This window comes from Rhineura floridana, chromosome 8, assembly GCF_030035675.1.
Source record: "Rhineura floridana isolate rRhiFlo1 chromosome 8, rRhiFlo1.hap2, whole genome shotgun sequence".
Taxonomy (NCBI): Eukaryota; Metazoa; Chordata; class Lepidosauria; order Squamata; family Rhineuridae; genus Rhineura; species Rhineura floridana.
The window spans coordinates 37,249,506-37,267,327 of record NC_084487.1 but is presented as its reverse complement, the minus strand read 5'-3'; the positions used below and the strand labels follow the sequence as shown (position 1 = coordinate 37,267,327).

The following is a 17,822-nucleotide window of genomic DNA, read 5'->3' as shown; positions in this document are numbered from 1 at the left end:
TCTCTTACCTATAGCATTTATCAACCCTCCAATCTCTTTAATGAGCCCTGCTGTTTCCAGCTGTGCATAGTATTGCCCATCACATCACACAGAGGGGTCAAGAGTATGAAAGCATGTTGTTTTGGTAAGAGCTTTTTTCTAAGCTACGTACTGATTAACCTTAATAAGTAAATTTGCATACTTCCAAAACCTCAATACAGCTATCATTTGGAGGATATCTAAGGAAGAGGGTAATTTCTCTCATGTGAGTTAACTGTCAGATCTCTACAGAGGTCTGCTCCAGGGTTCTGGTGCCAAAACCTAGGAAAGCTGGCTGTCAGCCCAGGGGGGCAGAGACAGCAGGTAAGCTAGAACGAGATCAAATTTTCTGTGCTGCAGAAGGCTGATCAAGATCCCAGGGGCCAGAGACAGGAGTGTAGTCAAAATTGGAAAAGCCAAACCCAGAAAGCACTCCAGGTACTCTTACTCTCATTGAAGACAGTTTTTCAGATTGATGAGTTGGTTCTGAAGTACAGGCTTTATAGAGTTGGTGGAACTGACCAGTGACACTGGCTGGTAACATTCAGGGTGGGAGGTACTGCAGCCTAGATGGTACCCATGACCCTCAGAGCCTAGTCTGCCAGACTTGCAAAGGAACTTTTATATTGCTGTACACCACCCTGATATTTTATGAGAGGGCAGTATATAAATATTTTGATAAATGAATAAACCAGGGTGCTAGCAGCACAGAAAATAAGGTGCTGGACTGTTACTGCTGGAGATCTTGGTTCATAACCATCATGCCTGTAGCACCTTATATGAACTCATCTCTTACATATTTTCAAAAGTTTTTTTCCTCGCTATGCATTTGGACACCTCTTAAGATATCGTAACCAAATTTTGCATGATGTTTGGATGCAATTGGACCCAATTTTGAATAAAATTGGCGGACTTGAACCTTTCAAAACTGCACTTATTTTAACCACTGATTTCAAAACTGCACTGATTTTTTTGTTTCTTGGACTTCCTGAGCAACGTTGAGTACAAAGCTGCTAGTATTTAATAAAACTATTTAACAAACAAAAGTTGTCATTCATTGGTAATCAGAAATGCCATCAAATATGAAATATCTGCTAGCTTTGGATGCAAATTGAGAAAAAAGTAATATTTTACGTTTCTCTAATCAAATGTGGTACGTAGAAGAAGGAGTTGACATGTTTTGGGGCCTTTGTGGAGGTGTACTTTTGTGCCTCAGCCCCACTGATAGCTTGTGGGTAGGGGGCTTACTTTAATCTGAAATTAAAGCTTTAGTTAGTGAACCTAAAACTCATATAGCCTTAATGGCAACACTGTTCTGACAGCAGAAATCAATGATTAAAATAAGGAATTGTTTGGAATCATGTTACAGCATCACATATTGAGTTATTCAAAAGCATGTTCTGTTGGTTGAAAGGAGATGAGTATCTGTCTTTTTTATTAAATAAAATCTTAACAGGATCTGGAAACAGAGAAAGGGGAGGGGTGCTGTGTCAGCACAAGGATTGCAAATGAAGCAAATTCTTCTGAATGTGGGCTGGAGCTACCAAAACAACTGTTTGCTGCAAACTTGTGTCTTCTCTGTAGCTGTTGTTTAATACAGTTAAACTACTTAACAGCCTGGACCTATGCAGAATTAGGCATCCTATAGATTTCAGTAGTGTGCATCTACATAGGAAAGGACAGCACATTTAAAGATAAGCAAAAATAAAACAACACATATGGGAGAAACCCTTTTCTCATCACTTTCATAACTCGGGAGCAGAATGTGTAGCTGTCTTTCATGCAGAAATACAGTTTTCTTCTTACACAGTGAATGAGTCTTGTAGTACCTTTCATTATTTTCAAAACATAACTAACATGGTTCAACTCCTCCTTTTGAATTCTTAACTAGAATTAGCTCCTTTATACATTCTAATCACTACTAGAAACTTTCTTTGTTAATTTATCAGCCAGTACAATAATACCTCAGTTAACAAATTCTCCAGGAAATAAGTTCCTTTTAACAAAGTCTTTTTTGAGGGCATGGGTGTGGGGGGGGGGCGCACACCCTGACATATTCAGAATGTGGCTCCTTGTCTACTGGATTATGACTGCTGCAGGCAGCTGTCTCACACATAGTTGGAATAGTGCTCCGTGCCAGGTTGCATTGGGTGCCCTGAAAGCACTGTTTACTGCAGACGCGTGAGTGTAGGGGAGGATGGCAGAGAGAGAGACCGAGGGTGATGGTGGTGTCTGCCCCTTGCCTGCCTGCTTGAGTGTACAGAGAGGAGAACTGTGTTCAAAGCTTTAGATTGCAATAGCAAAATGCTGCATGATAAAATAAAAAGGCAGGGCAGGCATCCCTGGATGCATTTTGGAAGAAACCTTCAAGTGGTCTGTATGCAAGGCTTACCTGACTTAGTTGTTTCATTTCAGACATACATATTGTTAGTTTTAATAAAAGGTTTGCTGAAATATGTTGAACTGGTCTTCTTTTTATGTGGTGTAAGAACCTACCCGTATTCTTTCTATGTTATATCTACTTCTGGTACCAAAGTTTCTGTTAAAGAAGTAATGTTCAGGAACACATGTACTTCATTAACTGAGGTATTACTATAGTTGTGTGTGTTATCTGTAAACCTGGAGACAGCCTTCTGTACCTTTTAGATGAGGGATGGGAAGGCCACAGGTTCCTCATCCCTGCTTTAGTTTGTTCTGAGCAAGGTTGAAGAACCTTTGGCCCTCCAGATATTGCTGGAGTCCAACTCCTAGCATGGCCCATGACTAGGGTTGCCAGGTCCATGGCCTGAGACTGATCCTGTATCTTTAGGAGAAGAGAAGGTCAGCCAAGTGCAGGTGTTCTTGCAACGCTGTAATGGGAAAAACCACAAGGTAGAATTCTCCCTCCCCCTTCCACAACCTTTAAAGATAAAGAAGACCTCTTGGAGGCCGGGCCTGGCAACCAAGAAGTCTTCTGTATCTTTAAAAGTTGGGCAGGGGGGAGGGAGAATTCCACCTTGTGGTTTTTCCCATTACAGTCTTGCAAGAACACCTGCACTTGGCATGACAGGGATAATGGGAGTTGTTGTCTAAGAACATCTGGAGGGCCACATGTTCTCCACCCCTGGTTTTAAGTGTACTCACTTTGCAGTCTTTAAATATTATTTTTTCTTCTTGAAACAAAAGGATTATCTGAAGAAACAAAATGCTGCAATCTGGTTTGTTCACACACACACACACACACACACACACACACACACACACACACACGAAGAAGCAAACAAATCTGTATTCGGAGCAGCAGTGTAGCTCCATGATTCTAATTAGTAAGAGCAAGGAGAACATGAAAGGCATGAACTGCTATTTTCTGGCAGGGCTACTGTGCCTTTAAGAGTTGCATGTCAGACACTAATTCCACACCTTTTGAAGGGAAAACTGTGAAATGGGCAGAGCTTGGAAAAGTTACTTTTTTGAACTACAACTCCCATCAGCCCAATCCAGTGGCCATGCTGGCTGGGGTTGATGGGAGTTGTAGTACAAAAAAGTAACTTTTCCAAGCTTTGGAAATGGGCTGCAGTCAATGAAAGCTTATGCCAAATAAATTTGTTAATCTTTAAGGTACCACAAGACTCCTTGTTATAATTCAGCACTGAGACTCTTGAATCACTGTATCTCTGTGCCAGGAAAACTGTGCCAGAGAGAATGGTCACATCCACACCATATATTTAAAACAAATTTAATGCACATTTAAAGCACATAGCTTCCCCCAAAGAATAGTGGGAACTGTAGTTTACCCACACACAGAGCTACAGTTCCCAGAACCCTTAACAAAACTACAGTTCCAGGATTCTTTGGGGAAAGCCATGTGCTTTAAATGTATGGTCTGGATGTAACCAACGTGACAGCTCTAAGAGAAATATATCTCTTGTCCCACCTCTCTGCTTTCCTGTTATTATTGAAGCCATTGAGTGGAGCCAGTATCAACCCTTTCCTATCTATGTCTGTCGTGGGGAACGTTTTACAGCCTAAGGGCCGCATTCCCTTCTGGCAACTTTCCAGGGACTACATGCCAGTGGTAAGTAGGGTCAAAGGCAAAAATTAGCAAAGCAATAAGCGTGAATTTTCCCTTCATGTAGTAGGCTAATTTCATCACACTCCTACAGTCCTCCTTCCAGCAAGCAAGAAGAATTATTCGAATTTAAGGACACATTTGAGCCAGCCTAAAATACTCAAGAAGGGTGCAAAGCAGGGCTGGGGAGGGGTGTGGTTCGGAAGGGGTGTGGCCTGGGGAAAGTCCCAAGGGTTGTATAGAGAGGCCTGGAGTACCATATTTGTGCCCTAGGCTTGAGGTTCTCCATCCCTGTTCCACATGCAGGAAACTGTAACTGGAAACACTCCCTCCACCAACCAAGAAGCTGGGCTTTGACAGCTACCAATTTAGAGGATACCTTCCTCTTGAAGTCAGCTCTTGGGTGGAAGGGCATGAAATTCCCAAAATATATTGCCTCCCCTTTCCTAATCACCAAAGCTAGCATCATCAATGTTTTCTATTAATACTTAAGTGAAGGATAAAGCTGCAGTGGGGAGGAAAAAAAGGAGGAGGAAAAAACCATAAAAGGAGGATGAAAAAAGAATGAAAGGAAGAAAAACTAATGTTTATGGTAAAAACACTAAAAATAAGTCTCGTATTGAAGTACGGGGTTGAAGGTTGGTTCTGCATCTGGAAATATTGAAGACTACTGGTTAATGGATGCACTGAGTCTTCCTAGTGTGAGTAGTATTTTTTGCTCTAAGGTTTTTATATCAAGATTCCAACTTGTGCTTCCCTTAAACAGGATCCATGTTTTGGTATCCTTTTGACCTTGTTTGACTAAAGGTGATTAACCTCTGCATTTGTCAACTCAGTGTCAATACAAACCACCCATTTTCAGTGGTAGCCAAATCCACATATATGTTAACAGGCTTTCTAGTTTCAGAATTCTTTTTAGTAATCTGATCAAAATGAATTTATCTCCCCATTATCTGTAAGAGGCAGACCCCCAATTTGGAGTCAAAAGAAATTCCATCCTCTCCACAGGACTGTAATTGGCAGCCTCTTGAGTGCAGCTGGCAGGGAAGTGCTTTCAAGTAATTTTTAGGACTGAGTAGATTAAGCTGACTTTTCCAGAAGTCTGATTTTCTGGTTTTCAGGACATAAATTTTAACTTAAAAAGCAAAGCCCTTTTTACCTTTACCCCCTGAAATCCCTATGTTCAAGAGTTAAATCTTTTGAGTGAAAACATTATTCTGTGGACATGCTAACCTCAGAAAAATGTTACATCTGGCAGTACTTTATATAAGTTTAAAACCTGAAGAGAATATAGTCAGCAGTTTCTTATTTATATGCAGGCCCACTAACAAAGTTATATGAACTTAGAATACATAAGAAGCATAGCATCTGAAGAATACTTTCAACCTTAGAAGTATCCTTCATAGTTGCATTGTATGATGACCGTGTGAAAAAGAAACTTTAAGGGCTTATCCACATGGGAGCATTTCTTCGCAGCAACTAAACTACTTGTACCATCATAGATTTGCAAGGTCCACACTTCGTGCTCAATGGTAGCTTCAAATCCATTGTTTTCCATTCACACAAGTAGGCATTCCTCTGGGAAGGATTAGTGTCACTTTTTCCTTGTTGCCCCACCCTCTAATTTTACATTTTTACTCCCTCCAGTTGCTCAGTTACTGGGCATGTGCAAATATTTTTGACCTGCACAGTATTTCCACTCCCTCCTGCCCCCACTGCTTCCTGAAGTTTGGCGGTTGAAAAGGAATCATCTGCCTCCCCTTTTTCTGCTGCCCCTTGCTTTTTCTGAGTTAATTTTTCCCTGTGGGAAAAACAAATATATCAATATTTTAAAGAAATAATATTTTGAGAAAATACCAATTTTTTAAAAAAAATATCAGTATCGATATTTTCTCAAAATATCAGAGAAAATATCGATACTGATATTTTCTTTAAAATATTTATATTAATATTGGTATTTTTCAGGGAACTTTTTTTTAAAAATCCACTTAGATTTTTTAGGGGGGGAAATCGGAAACCAGGCACAGAGAGATGTTACTTCAAAATTCTCTCCCCAAAGATTGAGAATATGAGAAAGAATGATAAAATCCAATGGCAATTCCCATCGCTTGTTGCAAGGAGTGTAGGAAGTTTACTCGGGGAGGAAGGGAGGGTTGCAGCAAACAGTGAAGGGGGGAGGACAGAGCAGTCAGAAGTTGCTAGATAAACCACAGGAAACAAAATGGAATTCATGGGAGAGTTAGTGGGAGGAGAAAGGGGAATAGCTTCTGTTTGCCAGTAACTTCTTGTGAACCATGCAAACTAAAAAGAGATGTGAGTAGCACAAACTCACACTAAATCACTGTGTAGATGGGCCCTAAGAAACTTATATGTGCTAAATAGTATGGCAGAAATGTATTCACACACACACACACCGGTAATGGATTGATACATTTTCCTATTACTATGAGGTTTCTCCAAGGTTCACATAATGAATAAACCATGCTTTGCTGGATTTGGTACCACTGTGATCAGCCATACAAGATATTCTATCCCAATGCCACAGGAAGATGTAAAACTGTATTGCAATCCCCAAGTTTTTGCATCTGAGGTCTTATAATTTGAGCAAAAGAGTGAATACAAGAGTCTAAGCCAGTTTTGGCAAAGGCCAAGTTTGGAAGTGATTTATAAGTCTCAAGTTAGTCTGGCTCTGATCAATGCTTAGATGAGAGACTGCCCAGGAAATATGTATGCTGCCTTGGGATCCGTACTGGAAGAAAGATGGGATATTAATAAGTTGAAATCAATGGGATGTTATTTATTTCGTTTATAAAGTGTATAGACCAATTTTCATCAAGATGGTCCCACAATATGGTAAAATCAACACCAATCATGAAAACAAAGCATAACTAATCAGAAAATAATAATATCACAATACAAATGATTATAACCTCTAGGGCAGGTAACCAGATCCACCAAATGCCTGAAATAAAAGATATGTCTTGATTAAGTAATGGAAACCTATTAATGATGTTGTCATCCATGCTCCTTAGGGAGGGAATTCCAGAGTTTGGTCGCAATAACTGAAAAGGCCCTACCATGGGTCCCAGCACAAGCATGCAACACCCACCAATGGGATTGCAAGAAGCCCCCCCTTCAACCAATCTAAGAACCCAAGCAGACCGATATGGAGAGAGGCAGTTTATAAGGTATCTAGGTCGCAAGTCCTTCGGGTTTTGAATGTTAATACCAACACCTTAAATTGAGCCTGTTAACACATAGGCAGCCAGTGCAGATCTTACAAAATCAGTGTAATATGACTCTGCACTGGAGCACTCACCAATACACCATGCTGGATTAGCTGCAATTCTTGGACCAACGTTAAGGGTAGTCCCACTTATGGCTCATCCAAACAGAGCGGGATAATCCACGTTTTCCATATCCGGTTCGTCATCTGACAGTCCTCACTTTGCCTGTTTGTTCACTCTTTCCCGATTAAAAAAAAAAACTTTTTTTGCTCCTGCACATGCAGCGGGAGGACCCATACTTCTTCTCGCTTTTTCCCAGCTCTGCCCATAACATTCCCCCCATCAGCCAATTGGTCCACAAAATATGATGTATGCTCCTCTCCCCTTTGCAACGAAGCACAATATCACGCATGCGCTTGACCGTAAGAGCGCAAAAGTTTGAATTTCCTGTGGGTGTAATGAAGTTCCTTCCCGCTTGCCACTCTGGAGCAGGGCCGGCGGGGGGGGGTGCTTATATGCCAATAATTCCTGTATTTTTGTCTGCTTGTATTTGCGATATCACGCAAAAATGAATGTATGTGTTTTTGCCTTTATGCATAGCAAACATTCTGCAGATACACAGGGCTGGCAAGTCTCAATCAGCAGAGAGAGCAGAAGGCTGCAGGCAAGAATGAAATCCTGGCCTGGAGCCACGGGTTCCCAGCCAAAGGATGCTCTTGCAGGGTTCCCAGGCTGCTGGGGTGGTGGCGGCAGGGGGCGTGGGATTGGGGTGGTAGTGGTGGTGGTGGTGGATGACCCCCCCGGGCCCCTGTGCCCCCTCCAGTCCCGTCACCCCAGGCAACCCCCTCCATAGCAGAAATGGAGGCAATTTTGGCAGCCTCCATGGAAGGAGAAGAAGAGCGGGAGTTGTGTGTCAAAGTGGTGGGGATGGCTGTGGGTTTGTCAGGCCAGTGGGGGGGCAGGATACGGGGCCCCCACAGGGGAGGATGCCTCAGAGTCTCCCCAAGTTGCCCCCTCTCAGGCACTTCCCTCTCAAAGCATTTTGGAAGCCCTTTTCACCAGCCTGAGCTGGAACTAGGTGGCAAGAAGCAGGGGGGAAGATAAGGGGGAAGACAAGGGGTTGGCAGGTCACCTCTCAGAGCAGCTGTGGTGGGCACTCTCCATCCAGCTGGCAAGAGGGGCAGATGGCGGAGGTGGGCAGAGGTCCAGCGGGGAGCAGAGCGGAGGGGAAGGAAGCAGTGCGATCCAGCGCTTGGAAAGGGAGTAGGGAGGGAGGGAGGGGAGGCTCCCAGCGAGGTGCCCCTCTTGGTCAGCTTTCCCTCACCCCTCACCCCCCCTTCTTGTCTCTTCGGAGACTTTGGAGGCTTGTTTCACCAGCTGTCTGAGGCCAGGGCCGGAGCAAAGCAGCGGGGGCGTGGCTGGGCTCTCGGAGGATGGAGATGGGGACGCAAAGGGTGAGCCGCAAACTGTGGAGCGGGTCGCCGAGAGTGGGTTGCCAGAAAGCGAGAGCAACAAGGAGGAGGAGAGGGGAGCGGGGGATCCCCCAGAAGGGGAGGGAGAAGGGGTGTCAGAGGCTCCACAGGGAGGAAAGGGGGTGCCCCTTGCTAGCCAGGAGGCCCCCCTCCAGCTTGAAACCCTTGGCAAGTAAGCCTCTCACCAGGGGAGTTGGAGGCTGTTCGCACGCCCCGGCTGGGGCTTGCTAGTCCAACAGGCGACACCAGGGGTGGGGGAGTGGGCAATAGTGCCATGTGGGGGGCTGCTGGATCAGCGGGCGGGCGGGCCATCAACACCACGCCTGCAGCTGCCAAACCAGCTGGCTGTACAGCAGCAGCTCTCTCAAGGAAGCCTGCATAGGCAAGGAGATGACAAGGAGCCCCCCCAACACCACGCCATTGCTCTGATTGGTTCCATTTTCCTGGGCTTTCCCCAGACATTCGCGCACATGCGTAAAAGTGGAAATACGTGATTGGCTGGGAATGAGGGAAGGGGTTATGAGGCAACGCCCAAGGACCGCTCCTGCTCTAAAGTCCGCGGTATTGCATCAGAGCCCCTAATGTTGCAGTGGATGATTCCCGATTTAAAGAAGCAAATCGCATTTTTCGCGGTAATGCCAAAGCAGATTTAACCGCACGAAAATGCGCAAAAGCGTGCAACGTCATATGGACGACCGAAAAATAATGAATACACAAAGCGATCATGTCACACATTATACAGTCGTCTGGATAAGCCCATAGAATGTGATGTATTGATGACACAATGATCTCCAAACCCCATGATAACCATGCCAAACAGCTTCATATAGATGTTAAATAGCACTGGGGACCTTGCAGAATCCTACAGCATCCCTGCCTGGGAGCTGAGCAGATGTCTCTGGAAATGGTCCTCCAGGAACTCAGTGGAAATGAGATTAAATTGTTTAACAGACTGAAAACTACTTCCCATTAATTACATGAACATGTAAAATACCATGCTCGCCAAAATACATACGAATAACATGTTGAACTTGATTCTTTATACTGCCATTCTAGATTTTAAAAATGCAAATCTAAATACAGGTCCGCTCTGAATGTCTACACTCTGATTCATAAGTGCCCTTTCTCTCACTGTCTAAAATGTTCATATAAAGAATAGCAAAAATCCTGGATATGGAAACGTTTGAGATTGGCCTCCGTGCCAATGGTTTTGTTTCTTTAACATTAGCAACACCATCTGACAACAGTTATCTAATCCACTTCCTTTTTATTTCAACCTTTGGCTTTAAATATATTATTTCCATTGTTTACATTTGATAACGCCCAAGATTATAATACAGATTTTCCTAGAGGCTTGTGATTAGGAATGGAAGTAGTATAAACTAAACTAACCTCCAAAGTCGCACGCTCCATAGTCCTCCACTTCCTTGCATTCACTATACTTTAACACCTAAATAATACCGCTTATTGTAAAAAAAAAAAAAAGCCAGGCTATGGAGGTGGGGGGAAAGCTGGTATTTTGCCTTCTTTTCTAAAGATACATTTTATGTCATACACTGTGATCCAACATGGGTCTCCTAGAGCTCGGCCCTGTTCATACATTCATTCATTTTTCTTGCTTCAGGAATCTCTCGGACAAGCAATATTACAGAATTCAGAAAGTATGTTCTGGATAGACTTTATGGCATCCATCATTATTAATTTATTTAAAATATTTATAAATTGCCCTTCCTCCAAAGAAACTCAGGACAATGTACAACAAACATATAAACATCATGACACAAACAGTAAAAGCATAATGTCAAAAAGAAATATTAACAACTCATTAAAACACTAAATCAAATATTGCTGCTATGAGAGGCATTTCCAAGTGCTGAGATCTTATGCTACTGCAATATGCTTGTGAACAGAATTACCCAGAGCTTGGAAGTAACTCGTTATTTTTAACGAGTTACTTGTAATTCATTACAATTTTAAATAACGAGTGGGTAATTCCATTACATTTGGCAAGTAACTAGTAATTACGGCTAGTAATTTCCCTACTTTTCAGCTGCAACTTTAACGTTTCCACATTAGATTGCACATTACTTGGGGGCAGGAACAAGGGGAAGACAGCTCCTGGCTGTGATTGGTTAACATAAGACATGTGCCTCACACTGATTGGACCTCTGCGCAGACTCTCTCTTCCCTCATGATCTGTGTTAGGATGCACGAGGGAAGAGGTGAATAGGCAGGGCCTGCTAGCATCTGAGAGGACAAAATGGATGCCAGAGGAAAAAGCCAGGGCAAGGACAACGGAGGAGAAGGCAGCAGCAGAATGGCGAAGAGCTGTGGAGGTGAGTGATGATGATTTGTGTGTGTGTGTGTGTGTGTGCCCCCCCGTGGCACCGTTCTCCCCCCCGCCCCCCACGGCACCGTTCTGCCCCCCCACTGCCTCTCCTTGCCTCTGCTGCCCCCTCCATCAATCACAAGGCACTTCTGAAACTTCAGCCTACTCAGAGCTTGGAAAAGTTACTTTTTTGAACTACAACTCCCATCAGCCCTAGGCAACATGGCCACTGGATTAGGCTGATGGGAGCTGTAGTTCAAAAAAGTAACTTTTCCAAGCTCTGGCCTACTTCTCTTCCTTCCCCCCCTTTTTGAACTCTCCCCCTTGTTCCCATGCCTACCTGTGTGCTGTATTTATCCAGACAGAGCACTCCTGCCTTTTAAAATGCCAGCTAGCTTTTTATTGTATATTTATTACAATAAATTTATTACAAGTGCCTGTACGCTAATGCTAGGAGCCTCCGAACCAAGATGGGAGAACTGGAGTGCTTGGTCTTAGAGAAGAGCATTGATATAGTGAGCATAACCGAGACCTGGTGGAATGGAGAAAACCAGTGGGATACGGTTATCCCTGGATATAAACTATATCGGAAGGACAGGGAAGGACGTATTGGTGGCGGAGTCGCTCTATACGTGAAAGAAGGCATTGAATCCAGCAAGCTCGAAACCCCAAAAGAGGCAGACTCCTTCACAGAATCATTGTGGGTGGTGATACCGTGCCCCAGGAGGGACTTAATACTGGGAACAATCTATCGTCCCCCTGATCAAAATGCTCAGGGAGACCTTGAGATGAGATATGAAATTGAGGAAGCATCCAAACTAGGAAATGTGGTAGTAATGGGTGACTTCAACTACCCGGACATAGACTGGCTGCATATGTGTTCCAGTCATGACAAAGAAGCAAAGTTTCTAGATATTCTAAATGACTGTTCCCTAGATCAGTTGGTCATGGAACCGACCAGAGGGACGGCAACCCTGGACTTAATCCTCAGTGGGGACCGGGACCTGGTGCGAGATGTAAGTGTTGTTGAACCGATTGGGAGCAGTGACCACAGTGCTATTAAATTAAACATACATGTAACTGGCCAATTGCCAAGAAAATCCAACACGGTCACATTTGACTTGAAAAGAGGAAACTTCACAAAAATGAGGGGATTGGTAAAAAGAAAGCTGAAAAACAAAGTCCAGAGGGTCACATCACTCGAAAATGCTTGGAAGTTGTTTAAAAACACTATATTAGAAGCTCAACTGGAGTGCATACCGCAGATCAGAAAAGGTACCGCCAGGGCCAAGAAGATGCCAGCATGGTTAATGAGCAAAGTCAAGGAAGCTCTTAGAGGCAAAAAGTCTTCCTTCAGAAAATGGAAGTCTTGTCCGAATGAAGAAAATAAAAAAGAACACAAACTCTGGCAAAAGAAATGCAAGAAGACAGTAAGGGATGCTAAAAAAGAATTTGAGGAGCACATTGCTAAGAACATAAAAACCAACAACAAAAAATTCTATAAATACATTCAAAGCAGGAGACCATCTAGGGAGACAATAGGACCCTTGGATGATAAGGGAGTCAAAGGTGTACTAAAGAACGATAAGGAGATTGCAGAGAAGCTAAATGAATTCTTTGCATCTGTCTTCACAGTGGAAGACATAGGGCAGATCCCTGAACCTGAACTAACATTTGCAGGAAGGGATTCTGAGGAACTAAGACAAATAGTGGTAAAGAGAGAGGAAGTTCTAAGCTTAATGGACAATATAAAAACTGACAAATCACCGGGCCCAGATGGCATCCACCCAAGAGTTCTCAAAGAACTCAAAGGTGAAATTGCTGATCTGCTAACTAAAATATGTAACTTGTCCCTTGGGTCCTCCTCCGTGCCTGAGGACTGGAAAGTGGCAAATGTAACGCCAATCTTCAAAAAGGGATCCAGAGGGGATCCCGGAAATTACAGGCCAGTTAGCTTAACTTCTGTCCCTGGAAAACTGGTAGAAAGTATTATTAAAGCTAGATTAACTAAGCACATAGAAGAACAAGCCTTGCTGAAGCAGAGCCAGCATGGCTTCTGCAAGGGAAAGTCCTGTCTCAGTAACCTATTAGAATTCTTTGAGAGTGTCAACAAGCATATAGATAGAGGTGATCCAGTGGACATAGTGTACTTAGACTTTCAAAAAGCGTTTGACAAGGTACCTCACCAAAGGCTTCTGAGGAAGCTTAGCAGTCATGGAATAAGAGGAGAGGTCCTCTTGTGGATAAGGAATTGGTTAAGAAGCAGAAAGCAGAGAGTAGGAATAAATGGACAGTTCTCCCAATGGAGGGCTGTAGAAAGTGGAGTCCCTCAAGGATCGGTATTGGGACCTGTACTTTTCAACTTGTTCATTAATGACCTAGAATTAGGAGTGAGCAGTGAAGTGGCCAAGTTTGCTGACGACACTAAATTGTTCAGGGTTGTTAAAACAAAAAGGGATTGCGAAGAGCTCCAAAAAGATCTCTCCAAACTGAGTGAATGGGCGGAAAAATGGCAAATGCAATTCAATATAAACAAGTGTAAAATTATGCATATTGGAGCAAAAAATCTGAATTTCACATATACGCTCATGGGGTCTGAACTGGCGGTGACCGACCAGGAGAGAGACCTCGGGGTTGTGGTGGACAGCACGATGAAAATGTCGACCCAGTGTGCGGCAGCTGTGAAAAAGGCAAATTCCATGCTAGCAATAATTAGGAAAGGTATTGAAAATAAAACAGCCGATATCATAATGCCGTTGTATAAATCTATGGTGCGGCCGCATTTGGAATACTGTGTACAGTTCTGGTCGCCTTATCTCAGAAAGGATATTATAGAGTTGGAAAAGGTTCAGAAGAGGGCAACCAGAATGATCAAGGGGATGGAGCGACTCCCTTACGAGGAAAGGTTGCAGCATTTGGGGCTTTTTAGTTTAGAGAAAAGGCGGGTCAGAGGAGACATGATAGAAGTGTATAAAATTATGCATGGCATTGAGAAAGTGGATAGAGAAAAGTTCTTCTCCCTCTCAATACTAGAACTCGTGGACATTCAAAGAAGCTGAATGTTGGAAGATTCAGGACAGACAAAAGGAAGTACTTCTTTACTCAGCGCATAGTTAAACTATGGAATTTGCTCCCACAAGATGCAGTAATGACCACCAGCTTGGATGGCTTTAAAAGAAGATTAGACAAATTCATGGAGGACAGGGCTATCAATGGCTACCAGCCATGATGGCTGTGCTCTGCCACCCTAGTCAGAGGCAGCATGCTTCTGAAAACCAGTTGCCGGAAGCCTCAGGAGGGGAGAGTGTTCTTGCACTCGGGTCCTGCTTGCGGGCTTCCCCCAGGCACCTGGTTGGCCACTGTGAGAACAGGATGCTGGACTAGATGGGCCACTGGCCTGATCCAGCAGGCTCTTCTTATGTTCTTATGTTCTTATTTGAACTCCATCTTTCTTTTTATTTGTATTTTTGTCCTGTTTAATCACAAGACTGAATTGTATGTGGGACAAAAACTGTCTCAGTAATAATAATAATAATAATAAAAATAAAAAATCATTAGGCGTATAATAAATGGCTTAAGGCTGATTTTTTTGTTCTTGGCAGAGATGAGGTGAGAAGTAGGGTCCTTGCAGCTCCTCTCAGTCCCCCAGCTCTCAAACTCATGTTCTGTGAGAAAGAGAGAGATTCCCAGTCCCAGAGAGAGATAGACTGTTGACAATCTCTGCTAATATCTATACAAATGTACATAACATGCATCACCTGAACTCACATGATCTAGAGTTACCTTAGATCTTGCAAGATTTGCAAATGAGAAGCAATAGGGTTTTATATTAGTTCTGATTGTCTATTGGGCTATCATAGGTTATATGTTTTTTCCATTTTCTATGGCAAAAACTCCAACTTCAGTGGAATTTATGTGATGTGTTCTAATCATTTGAATTTGGCTAATGAATGCTTTATTCTTTCATCAGAACTTTAGCAGTAGTACTAAAATATTAATAAAAAAGAAAAGGGAAAGAAAAATACTTTACATACATCATTCAGCTGTATTGCTAATTATAGATATAGATATAAAAGATAAACGGCATTTTGTCAAAAGTATTTTTGTCTACATTTTATACCTCATCCTTGGTTTTCCAAGCTTGGCATGGAATGCTTCTCATACAGAATTAATTTGAAATGCTGCATATTTATTATCATAATCATCATATTCAAGTTGATTCCAACTTATGGTGACCCTATGAATAGGGTTTTCATAAGGCTGAGAGGCAGTGACTGGCCCAAGGTCACCCAGTGAGCTTCATGGCTATGTGGGGATTTGAACCCTAGTCTCATTTTGTTCTCACAACAACCCTGTGAGATAGTAGGTTAGACTGGCCCAGGCAGGGTTATTCAGTGAGCAAAAATGATGCAAATAGGATCTCTTTTAATTGTGCTATCGACCTGCTTACTTCCACTCTGACTGGGGGATCTTGCAGCATGGGGAAGAGATGGGGGCACATCACAGCTGAAGTTCACCCATATTAGGAGCATTATCTCTTGTTTATTACAGAGACGCCTGTTGCAGGTTTTGCTGCTGAGAGCAGCAGTCAGTTAGTGCGGCCACTTGAGTCACAGCTTGTTGATCCTGAGGAGGCAAAACTAGAAAGTGAGGTTCAGAAAGGAGGCCCTGTGCATGAGGAGGAGGAGGGCATGAAGCAGTGCCAGTTGCCCACAGCCACATCTGCAGAACAGCAAGTACCATGGTTTGGCTTTGAGAAAGCTTGTACATTTGTGAGCCAGAGTGGGAAAAATGTTGTTGTACGATGCAATTACTGCCTTCCAAGGATCAAAAACCTGAGATCAGCTGTTTCCTCCTCATCCAATGTGAAGAAACATTTTGAGGTAAGCCTTTGTCATGCTGGTCCTCAAAGAGTGTCCATTGTCTATTTATGTTTAAATTGTGAAGTTCCTCTTCCATTTTTTCTTGGATTCATGCTTTGTTCTTCTTCCTCAGAGGGCACACCCTGAGAAGCTGAGAGCAATTGAAGAAGCAATAAAGGCAAGGAGACGTGGCCTTCCTGAACCAATGCATGACACCCCTCCTCCCAAAATGCTGAAGCAGCAGCAGACAACCCTTGAGAGGTGGGGATCTGGCAGGGAGCCTGTCACCCAGAGCAATCTCGACAGGAGAATCATTGATTTCATTGTAGAGGAGACCTTACCACTTCAGACTGTGGACAAACCATCATTCATCAATCTGGTTCGCATTGGACTCCCCAAAGATCTCACCATCATATGTGCCAAGACTCTGAGAGACAGAATTGAGAAGAGAGCATGCCACATGAGAGAAACTCTTGCAAACCGAATGGGTGCTGTGGCATATATAGCAACCACTGCAGATTGTTGGACCAATGGCAAGAAGAGTTACTTTGGGGTAACAGCCCACTGGATCAACCCAACTACCCTGAAACGTGAGGTCGGGGCCTTGGCTTGTAAGCGTCTGAAGGGGCGCCATACATACGATGTCCTTTCAAAAGCACTGCATGATGTACATGTGCAGTACAGGATCCACAACAAAGTTATGTGCACTACTACAGACAATGGCTCCAACTTTGTGAAAGCGTTCAGAGTTTTCATGGCCCAAGAACCAGTGGAAGCTGCAGGCACCAGTGACGATGATGGTGATAACCAGGAGGAGGAGGAGGCTGAGGTGGAGTTTGTGCCTATCTGTGAGATCCTGGACACAGGACCTGAGGCAGAGGAAGAAGCTGCAGACTCAGGAGAGGATTTTGTTTTACCACCACACCAGAGATGTGCTAGCCACACCCTCAACCTTGTGGCAACACAAGACATAGAGGCCATGCTTTCTGACTCCTCCAAAAGTAGTCTTCTTGGTCCTTTCAAGAAACAGTTTCGTTCCTTGATGGGAAAGTGCAGCAAGTTGTGGTCCAAGCAGAACCAGTCAGCACAGATTGCTGAGTATATCCATGCGCAATATGGTGTGTATCTGAAGGTACCGAATAAGACCAGGTGGAATTCCACCTTTGATGTGTTGAAGCAACTACATGAGCTCCTGTCAACTGTGCCACTAAAAATGCATGCCATAATGGACCGCTGCTCCTTGTCCAGGATCACAGCTGCTGAGATTGAAGTGGTACAGGAATACACAGAGATTATGGAGCCACTAGCCCAGTCCCTAGATATCCTGCAATGGGAGAACGGCATGTTCATGGGGTATTTGCTACCAACGCTCTGCAATCTGGACCGCAAGTTAGAAGGCCTGGAAAACAAACCTGAGAGGTACACATACTGTTTTCAGCTGCTGAGAGGTGTGCGCGAAGCCCTAAGAAAGTGGTTTGCAGCTATCTGGGAGGACAAGAGGCTTCTTCTGGCAGCCTGCCTACACCCTCGCTTCAAACTAGATTGGCTGGAATCATGTCAGGCCGCCACCCATACCAACAAGTAAGAACATTAGGGAAGCCCTTTGGGTGGATTACTCCAAGGGAAATGTTGTCTCAAGGGAGGCATCAGAGGGCTTAAGGTGGTAGGCAGGGGCTGGGCCTTTTCTTCCTGGGACTCCTCATCACAACCTTGGGTTGCTGCAGGTAATCCTTAAGGGTCTGCTGTGCTGCCCCATGAGTGTGGTGACTTGGTCACCTTCCTACCTTCCATGTCATCATCCACAGGCTCAGGCTGGACCCTGAACCAGGGGACATGACAAGCATCAGGAAATGAAGAGCAGATGAT

General features: G+C 43.8%; 1 protein-coding gene across 2 annotated transcripts in view; it reads left to right on the top strand.

The window, feature by feature from the left end:
- Window positions 1–17,822, top strand: part of NUAK1 (NUAK family kinase 1) — a 92,296-nt gene that overhangs the window by 42,121 nt on the left and 32,353 nt on the right. The window contains exons 3-4 of one of the 2 annotated variants that reach the window (XM_061638922.1): window positions 15,646–15,977; window positions 16,090–17,537. The exons of the other annotated variant lie outside the window; for it this stretch is intronic. Of the exons in view, the coding sequence (XP_061494906.1) occupies window positions 15,646–15,977; window positions 16,090–17,537 (1,780 nt within the window). The remainder of the gene's footprint in view (window positions 1–15,645; window positions 15,978–16,089; window positions 17,538–17,822) is intronic. 2 annotated transcript variants of the gene reach the window in all.